At 45.3% G+C, this 16,734-nt stretch overlaps 1 protein-coding gene across 3 annotated transcripts in view; it reads right to left on the bottom strand.

The window, feature by feature from the left end:
* AGBL4 (AGBL carboxypeptidase 4) overlaps positions 1 to 16,734 on the bottom strand; it is a 1,242,012-nt gene that overhangs the window by 98,053 nt on the left and 1,127,225 nt on the right. For all 3 annotated transcript variants that reach the window (XM_037021907.2, XM_073233900.1, XM_037021908.2), the window contains 2 exons: positions 13,677 to 13,766; positions 4,242 to 4,356 (listed from right to left, as the gene is read on the bottom strand). In XM_037021907.2, the coding sequence (XP_036877802.2) occupies positions 4,242 to 4,356; positions 13,677 to 13,766 (205 nt within the window). The remainder of the gene's footprint in view (positions 1 to 4,241; positions 4,357 to 13,676; positions 13,767 to 16,734) is intronic.

Consider the following 16,734-nt stretch of genomic DNA (forward strand, 5'->3'; position numbering starts at 1 on the left):
CATACCATGTGACTTGGAACACGGCTCTTCACCAACATGGCCTCAGTTTCCCTTTTGCTCAAGTGAATACAGTAAAAACTGACTTTCTTTCTCAAAGAGTTCTAATGATTAAATGTGGTTTTTGAGTGCCTTTAAAAGTATGATGTCTTGTAAAATAACAAAATGTGGCTATGAATTCAGAGTTCGCTAAATCACAGCAGTGGCTCCTCATAGTATTCACGTCACAGCAAGCATACCATCAAGACAGCTGGGCTTAGGAGGCAGCGCAGGGGAAGGAAGCACAGAGCTAATGCATCTGGTGACAGTTATCTACACTGGGGATTGCAGCTCTGTGCCATAGCACAATGGCTAAACACGGCTGTGTAGTTTATGTAATCATTCAGAAAATATGTATCCATGGCCCTTTTGTGTTGACACTGTGCCAGTCTTTGGGAACACAAGTCCTGACTTCATGCAGTTTGCAGTGTAGAAGTGGAGATAGTTGTTAAACAAATAGTCATATAAATAAACATGTTTACAGACTGGGGCACAGTCTGTGAGAGGATGGAGTACTCTAGAGCATGGACAGGAGACCCACTTCATATTGGCAGCTTAGGAGGGCCTTTCTGTGAATTGACATTAAGCATCAGACCCGCACTCAAAAAAGGGCCAGTGTGCCACTGGGGTGTAGAAAGTGAGACAGAGTGTATGGTTGCTTTGTGTCTTTATTATATACCATAATATCATTACTATCTACTGTTATACTGTCTATTACAGGTGGCTACTGACAGTATGCTGTAGTCACTATAACTGAGGCAGAGGCTCTCCATACCTGTTCCCATGAGATAAAGTCTTGTAACACATACTGTACCCCAGTTAGTAAGGGCTTCTGCTCTTTAACCTAAAGAGTGGTATCTATCATGCTGAGGTTACTGTCACTTGCAATTAAATGCTAGATGTGAGGTTGCCATCACTTGCAATTAAATGCTAGATGACAACTTGTCTATTTTACTGTAAACATCATAGCATAGGTACTTGTGTTATCAATTTGCACAATCACATCTGGGAAATCTTCTGATTCTCCTTCCTAAATTGGACTACATGTTTCTTCAATGCAGAGGAAGAAAAGAGGCAGGAGGAGGGGGAGGAGAAGCACCTTGAGGGCAGGCCTGTCTCCTGTTCACACAGGGCCCGGCTGGCTGATGCTGGCTGCAGGAGTGGAGAGGGCAGTGGGGAGGACCACCTCGGGCTCTGACAGACTTGTGTCCCTGCCTGCTCCCCACAACCTAAGGCAGATTGTTTAACTGCGCTGAGGCTTGCGAGACTCCCCAACCTGAGGGGATGCTGAGAGAGTGGGGGCTGGAGAACCTGAGAGGCAGGCAGCAACGAGCCACCTGCTTCCAGCAGTGTGATTCGTCCATGCGAGCTCTGGCTCTGTTCACTGCCCTAGGATTCTGGCAGCCGTCTCTCCTTCCTCCCTACTTCCTCTTCTCCTTCCTCTCTTCCTCCATCCACCTCTTCCTTTCTCCCTTCCTTCCTTTGCTCCTGCCTCTTTTCTTTCCTCCCTGCTTCCCTCCCTCCCACATATCCTTCTGTACTCAAGCTAATTTGAGTAGATTTTTATACTTGTGAGCAGAGACACCTTCACAAAGACCCTCCATCACAGAGATGTGAGGTAAGGGTGCGAGTGTCTGCCATGGCACTGGGGGGAGGGGGCAAGCCAAAGTCTTGGAGTGGCATTTCCCAAAATGTGTTTTATAAACCCTAATACCACTGGGGGCTGGAGGTGGACAGTGGGGTGGAGGGTGAAGGGGTGGGAGGAGACAGGCTCTATAGGGAAACGGTTCCTTGATACTTACCTTTGGGCCACACTGAATACTATACTCACCTCTTGAGATTCCTGTTTATTATCATATTCAAAACCAAAACATCTTATTGTAGAAAAACATGTTTAACTGTGCTTGACTCCATGCTTCCCAAACTTGCTCCGACTGAATTCCTTCTTCCCTTACAATGCCTTGGCAAGGCCCACGAACCCCAGGACACAGCGCTCTAGTCGGCAGGGTGACTCTGGGAGGGACTAGCTTAGAGGACCTCTAAAGCACTGTGAAGTTCTCATTTCTGAGTCTTTATTGTTATTTTTCATATTCTCCAAATCTTTAGTACTGAATTTTCATGATTGACAGGTTCCTTGTTGTTACTAAGAGCTGTTTTAGCAACAGGATTAATGCCTGTGGTTAGACATTTTCTCCAACTCTCATAATGAGAACCACATATCCTCACTAGGAGAATGTTAGGGCTTTAAAACTTCCTTAGAGAGCCATTTCTGAAGGCTGGAACTCTTTTTTCCTGAAATCCCCAAATCACAAAATCTGGAACTTAAAGACCTACAAAAAGCATCCAGCTCCCCATTACCACCCCACCCGCCATCTGAAGCCCAGGGAATTAAGGCATTCCAGCCAAGGTCACAGACCTCTTTCTAACTCGTCATCCCTGGAATGCAGATGACGACATGATAAGTGTATGGAGTGGAGAGCACTGACCTCTCTCTGGCCACTGCCGCTCTTGTAATTAAACAGAAATGTTAACATAAATCAAACGGTCTTTCCACCACCATTATCACTAATAGTGCATTCTGTCCAGGCAAGGTGGAAAGCCTTGTTCCCAGGCCTGCAGCAAGCCATAAAACCTGTCAGCACTAATGAACCATCGCTTGAGCCAATTAAGAGAGGGAACAACACTGTCTTTAATTAAGGCGTCATGCATCCCATGGGCTCTTTCTAACTCATACCCAGGGACACTAGGAAGCCCCTCTGGGGCCAAGCTTTTGGAAAGTCATAAACCAACTCTGTTTAAAGCCTGGCTGGGTGTCAGGAAATCTGGGTTCTGGTCTGAGCTCTGCTACTGAAGTTGGGCAAGTCCTTTTTCATCTCTAGGCCTGTTTCTCCATCAGTAAAGTTGTCCCTATCCTTCACTCACATTCATCAGACACTTTTTGAGCATCCACTGTGTGCTGATCCCTGCTGCTAGGCACCAGGCTCATAAGGACGATTAAAGCTCCGTGTCTGACTCTGGTGCCTTGAGGGCCAGTAGGGTCCATGTGATGGGATGAGATCTGTTCAATAACCTGGCCTATGAGAACTCAGAGAAAGGAATGACCAGTTCTGTTTGGGGGGCTGGGAGATGTTTTCCAGAAGAGGCATTAAGTTGAGTTGTGAAGAGGGGTTAGTGAGATGAAGAAGAGATCGGAAGGTTCTGGAGAGAGGGCAGCCTTTATGAAGGTAAGGTGTCAGGGGCCAACAGGACATGTCTAGGGGACTAGACTTTGCTTACAGTGGCTAGAACAACAGTTCTCAGAGTGGAGGGTGAGAGGTGAAGTGGGAAGGAGAGAGGTGAGGAGGGATGGTGAACAGACAGGCACCAGGCCACACAGAGCCTTGCGTGCAAAGCTACAGAGACTGACTGTTACCCCCTAGCCTGTGGGACTAATCATAATCAGCTCTAAAGCTGTATGATTCAGGCAGCGAAGTTAGACAGTAAATGACTTACTGGCTGTGTGACTTTGTGCAAGTGTGTTGCCTCAACTGTGAAATAAGGGTAATAACACTGTCTCAGAGGATTCAATGTTCTTTTGGCAATGATCCCCTGGGCAGTGGAATTTTAGGCTAGGCCAGGAGAAAAAGCGTTCAAGACATGAGGGTATGAGTGAGTATGGGGCTAGCTGGTATTGCCCACACACCAAAGAGACATGCTGTCCAACGTCCTGGGGTGACACTCTCCTTCATTAATGATCTCCAAAAAGAAATGCAGAAGCAAAACAGTGACTTTTCTAATCACCACATGATACTCTGCAAAACACATTCATCCCCATCATTTCTTTTGGGGTTCACAAGTGCCCTGTTGGGTAAGTAATTATTGTCCTCATTGTGCAAGAGAAACCAAACCTCAGACTGGGAAAGTGAATTCTCCAAGGTTACATAGGAAGTAAGTGCCAAAACTGATACTAGGTCTCCTGATTCCTGGTCCAGCAGGCTGCCCCCAAAAACCTGGTAAGGACCAGGAGGGCTTCCAAAAAACTGAGTGACCTCAAGTGGCTGTGAAGGCTCATTAGACACATTCTCAAGAGCCAGGGTGGAACCTCCTCTAATGAACTCATGGGTAATCTGAAAATTTCTCCTCAAAAATATATACCCTTTTTTCCCCTGCTTCCATGCCACCATCCTAGGACTACCAGCTTCCAAGCACTATCCTCTGTCTCTCACCTGTAATTGCCCAGGTAGACACCATCAGGGTTGAGCATTGGGGCAATCTTGAAGACCAGGTGTTCCCGTAGGACCCGGGCAATCGGGTGCTGACTTATGAGGAAGTCAATGATCCCTAAGGAAAAAGAAGCATCTGGGTTAACCTTAAAGTGTCTCAAGGAGGGAGCACACTGTTCTCATCTTGGGAAACAGTAAGAGCTCAATAAGTGATTTTTGGCTTATGTTGTTATTGTTAGCCTCTGTGGGTATATGGCTATAGATGAAGTGCTGCTCAGTGAATTTTACAACTATATTTGTTTCCAAGAAACAGTTCAAGACACAATATTGAAGCACATGGGAAGGAGGGAAAGAACATATCCTCCTGGAGAGTATAGCAGGGGCTTCCCACAGAAGATAGCATTTAAGCTGCACCTTTGAGGTTCCTGCTGGGTTTTGACAGACAGATGGGAGAGAGGCAGGATAACTCTGAATAATAAATTAAGAGATGCAGTCTAAGGGCCACACTGTTAGCTAAACATTGACATGGGATTGGGTGACTAAGGAGTCAGAGACTTTAGGGATCTAAATCCTCAGGTTGCTGATAGGCACACCCGGAAAAAGTGAGGAGAAGGGATTTTGTTAAAGTCACAGGAGATGAAGGAGGTTTCTTCAATATCCCAACTCTGCTCCCTTCCCCACTTTGAGGGTCCTCTGTTCCCAGACTCCAGGGCCAGCTGCTCTCTCTGCTTCTTTCTGGCACCAATACCACCTAACCTCCTGGTCACAAAATTTAGAAACGCTGAATGCTCCATGACAGTCAGGCAATTCCCAGGTCTCTTCCCTGAACCTAGCAAATCTACCCCTCATGTCCATCCCCCTGCTTCTCTCCTATTCTAGGCCACCATCACATCTAGCCTGGGTGAGAAAAGCACAGCTGGCCTGAATGACAGCAACCACCTCTGGGAAGTGCCCTCATCACTGCAGCCAGAGGGATCTTCCCCAAGTGCAAATCTGCCAGCCACTCCCCTCACTGATACCCTTCTGGTCATGGCCTGCCTACATGTACAGAAGGGACAAGGAAGCAGCTCGGAGTGCCTGCCCTTTCCCTCCTCTTCTACACATTTCCACTTCTTCATCAGAGACCTGAAAAAAACAAACAGGCAAAGCAGAGCTCTGGCAGTGCAGAAAATGACTGTAATGCTGGGAAGTGACAGGGGAGTACAAAACTCTCCCAAATTACCAAAGAGGGACTCTTTTCCTGGTGGTGGGAGCAGGGAAAGCATCAAGGAGAATGAAGTGTTTGTGGGTCCTGAAAGATAAGCAGGTTTTAACAGACAGATGGGAGGAAGGCAGCAGGGTAGCTAAGAATACCCCACGGTCCCAGTGGTAGGCACTTAGCTCTTGGAATGATAAATCTTGCACAGCACATCCCAAAGATGCTGTGACCAGCAAGGGACATCTCAAGCTTTTCATTAGGCTGGGGCTTAGAATCCGTCAGCAGCCGAAAGCCAGTTGGACATCATTTACTTCTCAGCCGATCCGGCAGTAGACCAGATGTCCTAATTTATTTGTTGGTCTTCATATCAAATCTGCAGTTTGCCAGTAAACAGGCAGGATAATGATGCCAGGCACCCTTGTTAGGGGCTAATAATTGCTTAATCTGTCCACTAATTGACCCCAGCTCCTGGGGCAGCCCTCCATCAAGGAGCCAGCCTATGCTCAGGGCCTGGTCACGCTGCCACAGAGAATGGCTTCTGGGAATGGAGTAGCTCATTGTGATCTATCCTCCTTCACAGATGAGCAGATTAATGGGGCTGCCAATTAGGCAGCTAATAAGAGGATGAGAGAAACAAAGCCAGACCATAAGCTACAGCCATCCAGAGCTTCCTCTCCCAGAGTGAGTGTGGGGCAAGGAGAGGAGAGGTTATAGCCTCATCTCTGACTTGGGGTCAGATACAGTTCAACAGGAACCATTCCCATGGCTCAGGAAACTGGGAGGAGACCTTTCACTTTTTTTTTTGGTGTTGGGGATAGACTGGTAACCAGAGAGGGGTATGAGGAGAAATGTTAGAGAAAGCGAGACTGGATGGGGGGTGCCATCCCTGGCTGTGGGCCAAGAGCCTGGGCCAGGGACCCTGGAAGAAGAAAGCATGGATCCTAACTGGTTATTGGCTAAAGAAGTGCCAGGCTTTCCTCGACCAGGTTTCTCATCTTGGTTTAGGGATAACAATGCCGAATCTGTAAGACTGCTTTGTGACTGGGCTAGAGCTCCTCTGTCTTAACCACCTGTCCATAGCTCCTCAAAATGGGGAAGTGCTTTCATAAGCTCACTTAGACCACATATCGAAAGGAAAGCGGGTAGTGAAAAACAAAATGGATTTTGGAACTAGGAGTCTCGGTCTGTGAAATTTACTAATTATAGGATTTGGGGCAAGGATACTGAATTGGAGAAGCCAATAAGCCAGAGAGGACCTGGGTTCTAGTTCTGGCTCAGTTCCAGGGTGACCTTTACAAAGCCTCTGGGTCTACTCTCACCTCTGAAATTAGGAGAACTCAGTGACTCCCAAAGAGGCATCCCACACAGATGGCCTAGTCCATCTATTTGATTCCTCTCCCCCAAAGAGGAAGAATCTTCATCTGCCAAGTGAGGAGAATGATCTCCCTCCTGCTGGGAGCCACAATCCACCCCCTTAAGATCGGTCTCTGTCCCCTCAGGAAACAAGTTTATCTAGTCCTTTCCTTTAAGCTGATTGAATCGTGAAGGACACGATTAAGCAGGACAAGAAGGCTGGGGGGCTAGGAGAGGCTGAAGCAAAGGAAATATGGTAGAGAATCTGATATTAAAGCTGGGGGGGCAGAGATCACCAACCTGTGCCCACCGCACCCTGGACATGTTGAACCTCGCCAGGCAAACCACCACTGCACCTTCATTGCACTCATTTCTCTCACTGTGTTTGGTTCAGGACAGGGCATATAGCAGGTGCCTAAAAGATGCCCATTGATCAACTGACCCCAGGAATTCATTCAACTTTGTAGAGTTCAACCAAAGTATAGGGTTAGTTGAACTGATAATCACTCATCCCACAAACATTCAGATGGCAAGGTCCTCACCATGAGCTTGGCGTTTCAAGGTGCATACGAAATTCCTGTCTCAGTAGGTAGGAAAGCAACCTCCACTGTACTGACTGTCCAAGGCTCTGGTAGGAACAGCATGGGGAGCGTGAGAACCCAGAGCAGGCTTCTGACCCAGCCTATGGCCCAGGAAGGGGCCATGGAGGACAAGGACTTAAAGAATAAGGAGAGTGATCGAGGTGGATGGGGTGCCAGGAGAAGGTGCTCCAGGTAGAGGAATTCCTACACAAAGCCTGGGAGGTGAGAACGAAGACAGTTTATTTGCTAACAGAAAGCTCTTCAATTCCAGCGGCATAGCTTTATGATTAAAGGCAGAGGCTCTGAAGGCAGACTATTTGGGTTTGACAAGCTGTGTGGCCTTAATCTCTGAGCTGCTCAGCTTTCTCATTAGTTAAGGAAAAAAAAATCACCTAGTTGGTTATTGTGAGGATCACAGCGAGTTAATACAAAAAAAGTGTCTGGCAAATAGGAAGTATTACGTGGGTGTGCTTTAATCATTGCTCTTACTTGGTTTGGCTAAAGGTGTAGGGATGGGAGGATGTTGGGAGAGAAGCGGGAGAGATAAACAGGGACTACCTGGTCCTGCTGAAGAATATGAAGGGCATAGGGAGCCACTGCAAAGCACAAGGTCAGATCTGGGGGTTGGGGGCCCCCCCTGGCTGCAGCAGGAATGTGGTTTGGAGGGAGCGCTTGACATCCTGAAGGTGTTCAGGGTAGAGGGAGGGGCAGACACAGCAGGGAACCAATGAACATAAAGAGGCTGCAGTCAGGACCCAGGGTGTCGTAGTAGCGGGGAAGCAGTGTGGATTGGTGGTGACACTCAGAACAAGATTATTTGTCTACGGCCCCAAGAGCGTTAGAAGTCTTCACTGATATCACATGATCTTGGGAAAAGTGACCCCAAAATGAATGAAATGAAGTTTCTGGTTCCTGGCAGAATAGGGCCTCAAATGGAAACTGAGTTCAGTTACAGAAAAATAAGGAAAGCTGCATTTCCTGTACTTTTGAGTTTTGGGGGCTGAGACTTGCATCTGCTGCTCAAGTCTGTCCTCCCTCCAGGCATGAGCTCCAAGAGGGCAAAGACAGGTCTACCCCTTCGACACTGTTTTGTGAGTGCCTAGCTCAGTGCTGAACACAGGGCAAGTCCTCAAGAGATATATGTGAAATGAATGAATAAAGATGGACCAATGACAAGCCCTGTACATGCATTAGCTAGATTAACCTGCAATCTGCCAGTTTCATTCTACAAATAAAAGAACAAAGTCAGGATAGTGACATCACTTGCTAAGTGTCTCCTACCTGTCTAGATGGAATTCAAATGCAGCTCTCTGGGCTTCAGAGTGGTACCCTTTCCATTAGGACAAGATGGGAGGATCAAGGAGTTTATTTGGTGGATCTAGTGTTACGCTTATAACGTGAGGCTGCATGGGACAGAGAGCAAGAGGAAAGTGGCACCAACAGGTGAGGGAGAGAAGTGAGAGGAAACCAACAGGGTGGAGGAGGGAGGAAGGGGTAAAGGTCACCACTTCACCGTGAGAAATATTGGACTGTATTTGGTCCTAGCGGTTGTAAGTGCATAGTTTGTGTGTGCGTGTGTGTGCCTGTGTATTCTCCTTCCTCCTTATCCTTCCCCAAAAGGATAACCCTTGGGAGAGAGCTCCCTGAGGGAAGGCCAGCTCTATCTCACAGTCCAGGCCCTGGTAGACACCTTGGCATGTACCAGCAGGACCATTTAATCCTCACAGCAGCTCCCTGCAGTCTACACTGATGTCCACATTTTGCAGGCAAAGAAACAGGCTCTGAGAGTTGAGGATTTGCCAAAGATTCCCAGCGAGGAGGTGAATATGGAAGTCAAACCCAGGCCTGCCCAAATCCAAAGCCTCAGCTAGGCCCACTGCTCCATGCCACCCTCAGAGGGTGGTGTGCCTTGCCACAGTGCCATCCTATTAATGTTGGTTTAGTTGATTCAGTTATGAAGGATCTGCAGAGGACAAGGGCTCAACAGATCCTCAAGAGATATGTGTGAGGAGTTTTTCAGTGAGAGTTGTCCCAACAACTCCAGGACACTTTCATGAAAGAATAGTCACTTGACCAGGAGTCACAGACCCGAGGTCTCATCCTGGCCAAACTTCTGACTCACCACATGGTCCTTCTGGTGCATAAGTGAGAAGCAGTCAGCCAAAGGCTCTCTTGGGAAGGCAGCAAGGAAGGGGTGGGGGCACACACTGGTCTGCATTCACACTCAGGGCTGGAGCATCCACACCTGGCTCCTGCAGTGTGTTCCAGTAGTGCTCCCTCCCCCACCTACTAACAGCACTCATTTAGTGCTTATTATATTCCAATACAATCCTAAATGCTGTACGAATATTAAGTCCATTAGTCTTCTCAACAATCCTGTGGGGCAGGATTCTTATTATTATTTCCCTTTCAAGGTAAAGGAACTGTGGCACGGGGTAGTTATGGAGCATCCCCTGGGTCATACCATACTAAGTGGTGGGGCTGGGATTCTAGCTCCAGAAGCTCTGCTCACACACATTTTGCTACAGAGCAATGTGGAGCTCCTCTGACCTCTCACAATGCAGCTGGAGAACTGGAGAGTCTGGCCTCCCAGAGGCCGCCCCCTGCACAGCTCATCGATGAAGGGGCTGTACTCTATTCCCAGCAGCAGATGGGGCAGCAGCTCAGCCCTGCGAGCCACGGCCCCAGCCAGATGGGGACGACTAGGCCCCACATGTCTGCTCCCTGCTCAAGGGCAGCAAGCCAGCGGATAGAAAGAAGAATGAACAGACCAAAGGTATCTCAGTCATTGTCCTTCCAGGCCTTGAACCCCTTGGCCTCTCCAAAACAATGGGCTGGGGAGGGGATCCAGTTTATGGCTGGACCTGTGGGGAAAAGCCCCAGCAGAGCTCTGTGAGACTGTGGTCTTCACTGTGTCCAGGGGGCTGAGAAAGGTAAAGACTGTGCCTCAGTCCCTCATTGACAAAGTGGGAGAATGACGCTTGTCTTAAGCTGCCTTAAAGAAGGGAGAATTCTGTGTCTCAAGGGATAGTTAGATAGGGAAAAAGGAAAACCAGGCCTGGGAAGAGGGATCTCAGAACCACATTTGCCATGAATGAGCTGTGTGATCTTGGATAAGCCATTTATCTTCCCTGCGCCACCCCATTCTCCTCTGTAAGATGCACATTAATTGTTGTGAAGTCTTCCAGGCCTCAAGCTAAGGGTTCTAGCACTTCGCATCCCCAAACAGGGCAAGAGCACATACAGGCTTGGGAAAGCCACATTCAAAGACCCCCTCTGGCTGTGTGACCTTGAGGCTCCTCTTTCTGAACTTAGGTTTAGCATCCCAGAGCCAACAGGGGTTTGTTCCTCACAACAGCCCATGGGATGTATAGGATAACCTCATTTTTCAGACATGGAAAATGACACTCAAATATCCAGCCCTAAGCCTCAAACAGCATACGTACAAAGGGGGAGAAACAAATGTAAATCAAATAAAAAAATCAGAGGTGACCACTGGGTAACCCACAATGCAGGCACAAAGCAGGGGCTTAAGGAGGTGGGCCGGGGGCCTACGGGGGGTACTTGAAAAATGAACCTTGGGAAATGGGAGGTGTTTTCTAGGTGGCAAGGAGAGGGCACAGGGCTGTCTGGGTGGAGGAGCTTCAGATGCAAAGGCCAATGGTGGAGAGAAGATTGTTCACTCAGGGATAAAGATGTGTGGGACTGGGACAGAATGAGGCTGAGTCCAGACAGCCTGGCAAGAGGCAGATCATGACGGGTTGTGAATGTCAGGCCAAGGAGTTCAGAGTTTATTTTGAGAAGGTGGTGGGAAGGCAATAAAAGGCTCTGCCAAGAAGTGAACATTGATCGCAAACCTGCAGAACAGCACTGAGTCTATCAACTCGGCACCCTTGAGATTCCTTTTTGGAAAGCAGTGTCAACAGAAAAAGCTGGGTCATAGGCTGAGACCTGCTGAACTTCTCTAGGCCTGGCCTCATCCGTAAGATGGGATGGTGATCCTGCCCTCTGTCTACTGCCCACAGAGGAGGTGGGCACAGGAGTTTAGGCTCCTTGAGGTGAAAGTATTCATGGTGAGGCTACTGTCTTTTTATAAATGAGGATAAAATAGTTGCATCCGATTAACTGGGGGAACAGTTCTGCTGCCAAGTTTAGTAACTGACAGATGGCTACCAAGAAAGGAGTTGGTAAAACCAGGACCACCTGGGAGAGGTCACTGCAAGGACACTGCTGGGAAGGAAAGAGGCTGGGAGTGAAAAATGCCAAGGAGCAAACTAAGGTAGCTGGAGCAGGGAGCCGCAAACCCCAGCCACTGCCGCTTACTGAAATTCAGTCTCCTTGTCTGAAACAAAGGCGGAGGTACCTGGGCCTAATCACAGTACTCTAAGAGCATGAAGAGGAAAATAAGACCCATATCATTTGCATATGGGTTTACAAAGGTTACAAAGCAGATTATTGCTCCAATCTTCTTATATTCCCATTGGGGACAGCGAAGGGGAGGCACATCTGTTGAGTGTCTGCTGTGTGCCAGGCACAGACCTGGGTGTTTGTTTATATTCATCTCGTGCCAGCTTCATAACACCCTCCATGGACAGGTATTGGTATGCTCATTTATTTTAGATCTGAAGAAACTGAAATCACACTACTGGGAGGAGGCAGGGCCAATATTTGACCCCAGGGTTTATGGAAAGTCACCAGATGCTCCCATGGTAGCATGCTGCCTCCCTCTGTTAAATAACCTCTTTGGGTTTTTTCATATCCCTTTGGCCTCATGGTCATTTTGAACTACAATGAGATAAATTACCTAACTTCCGCACACTTCAGTTTTCTCATATGTAAAAATACAGTTAATATTTGTGTATTTGACATAGAAAAATATAATTAAAAATTACATTAAATTAATAAAAATCAATAACTAAAACATGCAAAGTGCTTAGACCAGTGCTTGGCACACATAGAGTATCATGTATTTTGAATCTAATATATCAACTAGAAAGATAAAAATGCAAAAGTGCTGGTGAGAATGTGGGACAGTAGGAACTGGCTGGTGGCAGTATAAAGTTACATGTTTTGGAGAGAAATTTAGAAATATCTAGTCAAGTTGAAGATGCACATAGCCTAAGACCCAGCAATTATATTCCATGGTTATATGTCCTGGAAAGTTTTGCACATGTGCATAAGGTGCATATATATAAGAACATTTGTATCTGTATTGTTTGTAAAACAATGTGTAAACAGCTTAATTGTTCATCTTCAGGAGAACAGATAGGTAAGCTGAGGTATAGATAAGACATGGAATACAACATATGGTGAAATCAAGTTAACTACTGCTGCGTGCACCATGGATACTGGATATAAACAAATGCCAACACATACACGATGATAGCATTTTTATAAAGTTCAGAAACATGCAAAATTTAAAAATACACTGTTTGGAAGTGCTGATATGTATAGTAAAACTATTAAGAAAGACAAATATAAAACTCAAGCTGGTGTTGTCTGTGTGAGGGGGAAGCCAAAGAAGAGGATAAAAGATTTAAAAAGACTCTGCTTCTTAAGATGGTGAGTACCTGGGCATTCACTAAATTATTTATATATTATTTATTGAATATACTTTTATTGCTGCCTAATTGAATATACATGCATGCATATACACATATATTGCTAACTAATATTTTTATGGATTAAATATTCCACAATAAATGAAAATGCAGTTTTAAAGAGATAGTATTTGAGAAATTATGTCTTATTTACTTCTAGTTGCCTGATATGAAGCATGCTTCCTTGCTCATGGTAGATATTCCAGAAGTTGTTTTTTAAGTGAGTGAGCGAATAAATGAGCACATAGATAATTTTCAATCCTTACTTCCCCAGTTCACTGCACTTCTACCAACAAAAACACAAATCTGGGAACAGATTTTTTTTTCTTTTTTTTGGTAGTGGTGGTGGGGTGGGGAGGCCAGATTTCTTATTTTTGTAAACCACTGAAGACTAGCAAGGCAAAGCTAGGGAGTGTCGTTAACTCTGTGTGGCTCATCCTCAACAGTGCAGATGCGGGAGGACTTCACTCAGTCCCTGCTATTCATTTATCCATTCATCCATTCATTCATTCATTCACACATACATGTAGTCAAATAAATACTAAAACAAAGCCTAATGGAGATCAGTTGTAACCTCTTCACTAATTTATTCACTAATAAATTCCTGTCCAAGATAATGGCCCTGTATATGGCCACACTGTCCAGGGGTCAACACAGCTGGATGTGGGAGGTAAGCACAGCATGCCCATGACATCCTGCAACTCACCTTGGCATACAAACGAAGAGGGTGTTTCCCCTGGGTGGACTCGTCCTGTGATGAATACCACCTTCTTCTCTGCCCCTTCCCGAAGGTTGTCTGAAAGATAAAACAGAAGATGGTTGCTAAGGAGGATGAGCAAAGCTAAGACTAGTATGTGGGAGTGAGTGGAATGTGGAATGGGCTGGGTACATTTATATCTTAAATCACTGGGTTAGCACCATTAAGGCCCTGCAATTGCTGACTAATGAAATTATGTCCCTAGTTGCCTAATATCAAAAGACTGTATTCCTCTTCTTTGGTGCAGTTGATCTTTCTAATATTACAGTCATCTGAAGTAGTCATGCAAGTGAAGTCAATCCCAGATCCAATGGCTGTGGCCCTAGGCAAATTTCATATCCTTTTGGAGTTTTAATTTGCTAATCTATAAATATGGATAATAATATTTACTTCATAGGGTTGTTGTAATGATTAAACAAGCTTACATATTGCCTAGCATACCATAAATATTCAGCAAATGATGGAGAAAGAAGGTAGCTATTTATTTTAGTAATAGTAATAGTAGCAGCTGCCATTCAATTAATACCTTTTATGTCAGGCACATTATATATATTATTTAAAATCCTTATAGAAACACCTACACCTTTTACAGAAGCAGAAAGTGAAGCTCAGATAAGTTATATAACTTGTTCAAGGACACACAGCTAATAGGTGGGGATAAAGCTGAGACTGGAACCCAAGTGCTGTTTGGCCTTAATGAAGTAACAGGGACCAGATTTCTCTTTCACCTTGGGCAACTAGATTATTGGACAAAGTGTACAAAACAACTGTGTTCAGACATTGGACAAGAGGCAGTGCAAGGCTAATCCATGAGAAAAAGGAAACAAATGAGGTGTGCCCCTTGATTGCTCTGGTTTTTGCCTGGAGGGCCTATTCCAGACCACAGAGCATAAAAGTGTCCTGAGCAGAGTATGGCACTCCCACTGAAATTGAAGTTCAGAGAGTCTAAAGCAGGCAGTAGCTATAGGGAAACTCTAAATTCCCTATAGAGAAGAGGGGGTTCTGTAGAAAAAGAGTTCAAGAAATCCATGAGCCTTCACGTGTCCTTGTTCAGGTATAGGGTTCATGGGGTAAATGCATAATGTGAATGCATAGGGTGAATCTTCATAATGTCATGAAAAAAGATCACCAGGGACCTATGACCTGCACAGTTCTCAGGGCTCAGACAGGGCAAGGAATTATTCGAATCCCTACCCCCAAAATAGAAGGCCTCATTGATCATTCTGGGCATGCAGAAGAGAACCCAGAAAGGTCATGCCTTACTGGTAGGGCTAAGCTGTTCTAGACTCACTCTAACAAAATTTTAAATAAATCTCAAAAGGATCAACCTGAACAAAAGAAATTTAATTCCTTATTATACAAAGTCCAACCATCTTTAATGAAGACAACAAAATACAGACATTCAACAATGTATAATTCACAGTATCCAGCATCCAATAAAAATTATTAGACATGCAAAGAAGTAGGAAAACATGGCTCAAAATCATGTTTTTTAGGCTCAAAAAAGAGCTCAAAGTCTTGATGCCTCTAAAGAAAACTAATAAAATTTCACTACTTTTCAAAGATACTATTAGACAAAAGCAGTAGCCAAGAATGAAATTCCCCGAAAGAAGGGGCAGGAGGAGGTTATCTAGCCACCAGCAGAAGGACCAGTAGACACAAAACAGAACAATGACCTGAAGGAAATTCAGAAATTAACATTGAGAGAAGCTGGATTAAAGGATTCCAGCTATGTTAGGAATCTGGATGGAGAAAGGAGGTAGAAATAATTGACAGGCTTTCTGCTTCTGAAATGCTTAGGGACAGGTTATTTTGAATGTGGTCCATGATCCCAATGGTACCAATGTTAGAGATTGAAACAAAAAAAATGAACTCTATTAAGCACAATTCTGCAGGCTTGGGACTTGATCAGTCTACTGGGGTGACCAGTATTAAGGTCACTGCTTCACTAATACAAGGCCCCAAAAAGGTAGCAAGAAATAAAATGGGAGCCAAAATACATTCTTGAAAACTCACTCCATGCTCAGCTTTATGGTAGGCACCTTTAGGAACAAAAGGAGAGAGAAAGCTCACCTGCTCAAAGAAATTTATGGTTTAAAAGAGGAGTTAGACACTTGAAGTTTCCTGGACTGAATATAAACTATCAAGGGAGATGATGACTTCATGGTGTATTTTTAATGTCTTTCCTAGGACCCTGAATGCAATAAGTACTCAGGAACTGGCTATGTAGATTGTGGTTCATAAAGAAATTTAGGCTTACATTGTCTTATCTAATCTTCACCATGCCTCTGTGAGGTGGATAATATTAACCCCAATTTACAGGTGAGGGAACTGAGGCTCACAGCAGGAAGGGACATGCCCAAGGCCATGTGCTAGCAATGGCAGAGTCAAGCCCCAGCTCCCAGTCCAGTGGCCCTTTCACTGCCCTGTCTCCCTACTGGATCCACTAACAATGATACCAGATTCTACATCTGCTGCATTTTCATCTGCAATGTACACAAGAGAGTCTGGTTTCATCCCTTAGTGCTGGTGGAAGTTGAGCTACTGTTTTAGCATTTATATTGCTTTTTCACTTAAAAAACAAAATGCCACCAAACCTTTTTATAAAACACTGTCTAACACTGACCCCACCTATCCTGGCAGTCTAGAAATGATAAATACCATTACAGAGGCCCTCAGTGAAGGCTACCTTTATGGATGTCTCCCCTGACCTGGTATCAACTCAATTGCATTCAACATTTCTGCTGACCACAGGGAAATGCAAAATGAGCATTCTATTTGCACACTAATTTTACTGAGCCCCTGTGTCTTCATAAAATGATAACGTGGGACTAATAAAAATCAAGTATTTCGGGTGCTAATATAAGCAAATGTTGATGCAGGCAGGTAACAAATTGCTTTGTCATTTAGGAGGCTGTAAAAGAGCATCATAATCATCTTTAGGCAAAATGGATGGTTCGCCTTTGCTTAGCTTTTAGCTTTCATTTGCAATATCAATTTAACGTAA

The sequence above is a fragment of the Manis javanica genome, chromosome 4 (genome assembly GCF_040802235.1).
Source record: "Manis javanica isolate MJ-LG chromosome 4, MJ_LKY, whole genome shotgun sequence".
Classification (NCBI taxonomy): domain Eukaryota; kingdom Metazoa; phylum Chordata; class Mammalia; order Pholidota; family Manidae; genus Manis; species Manis javanica.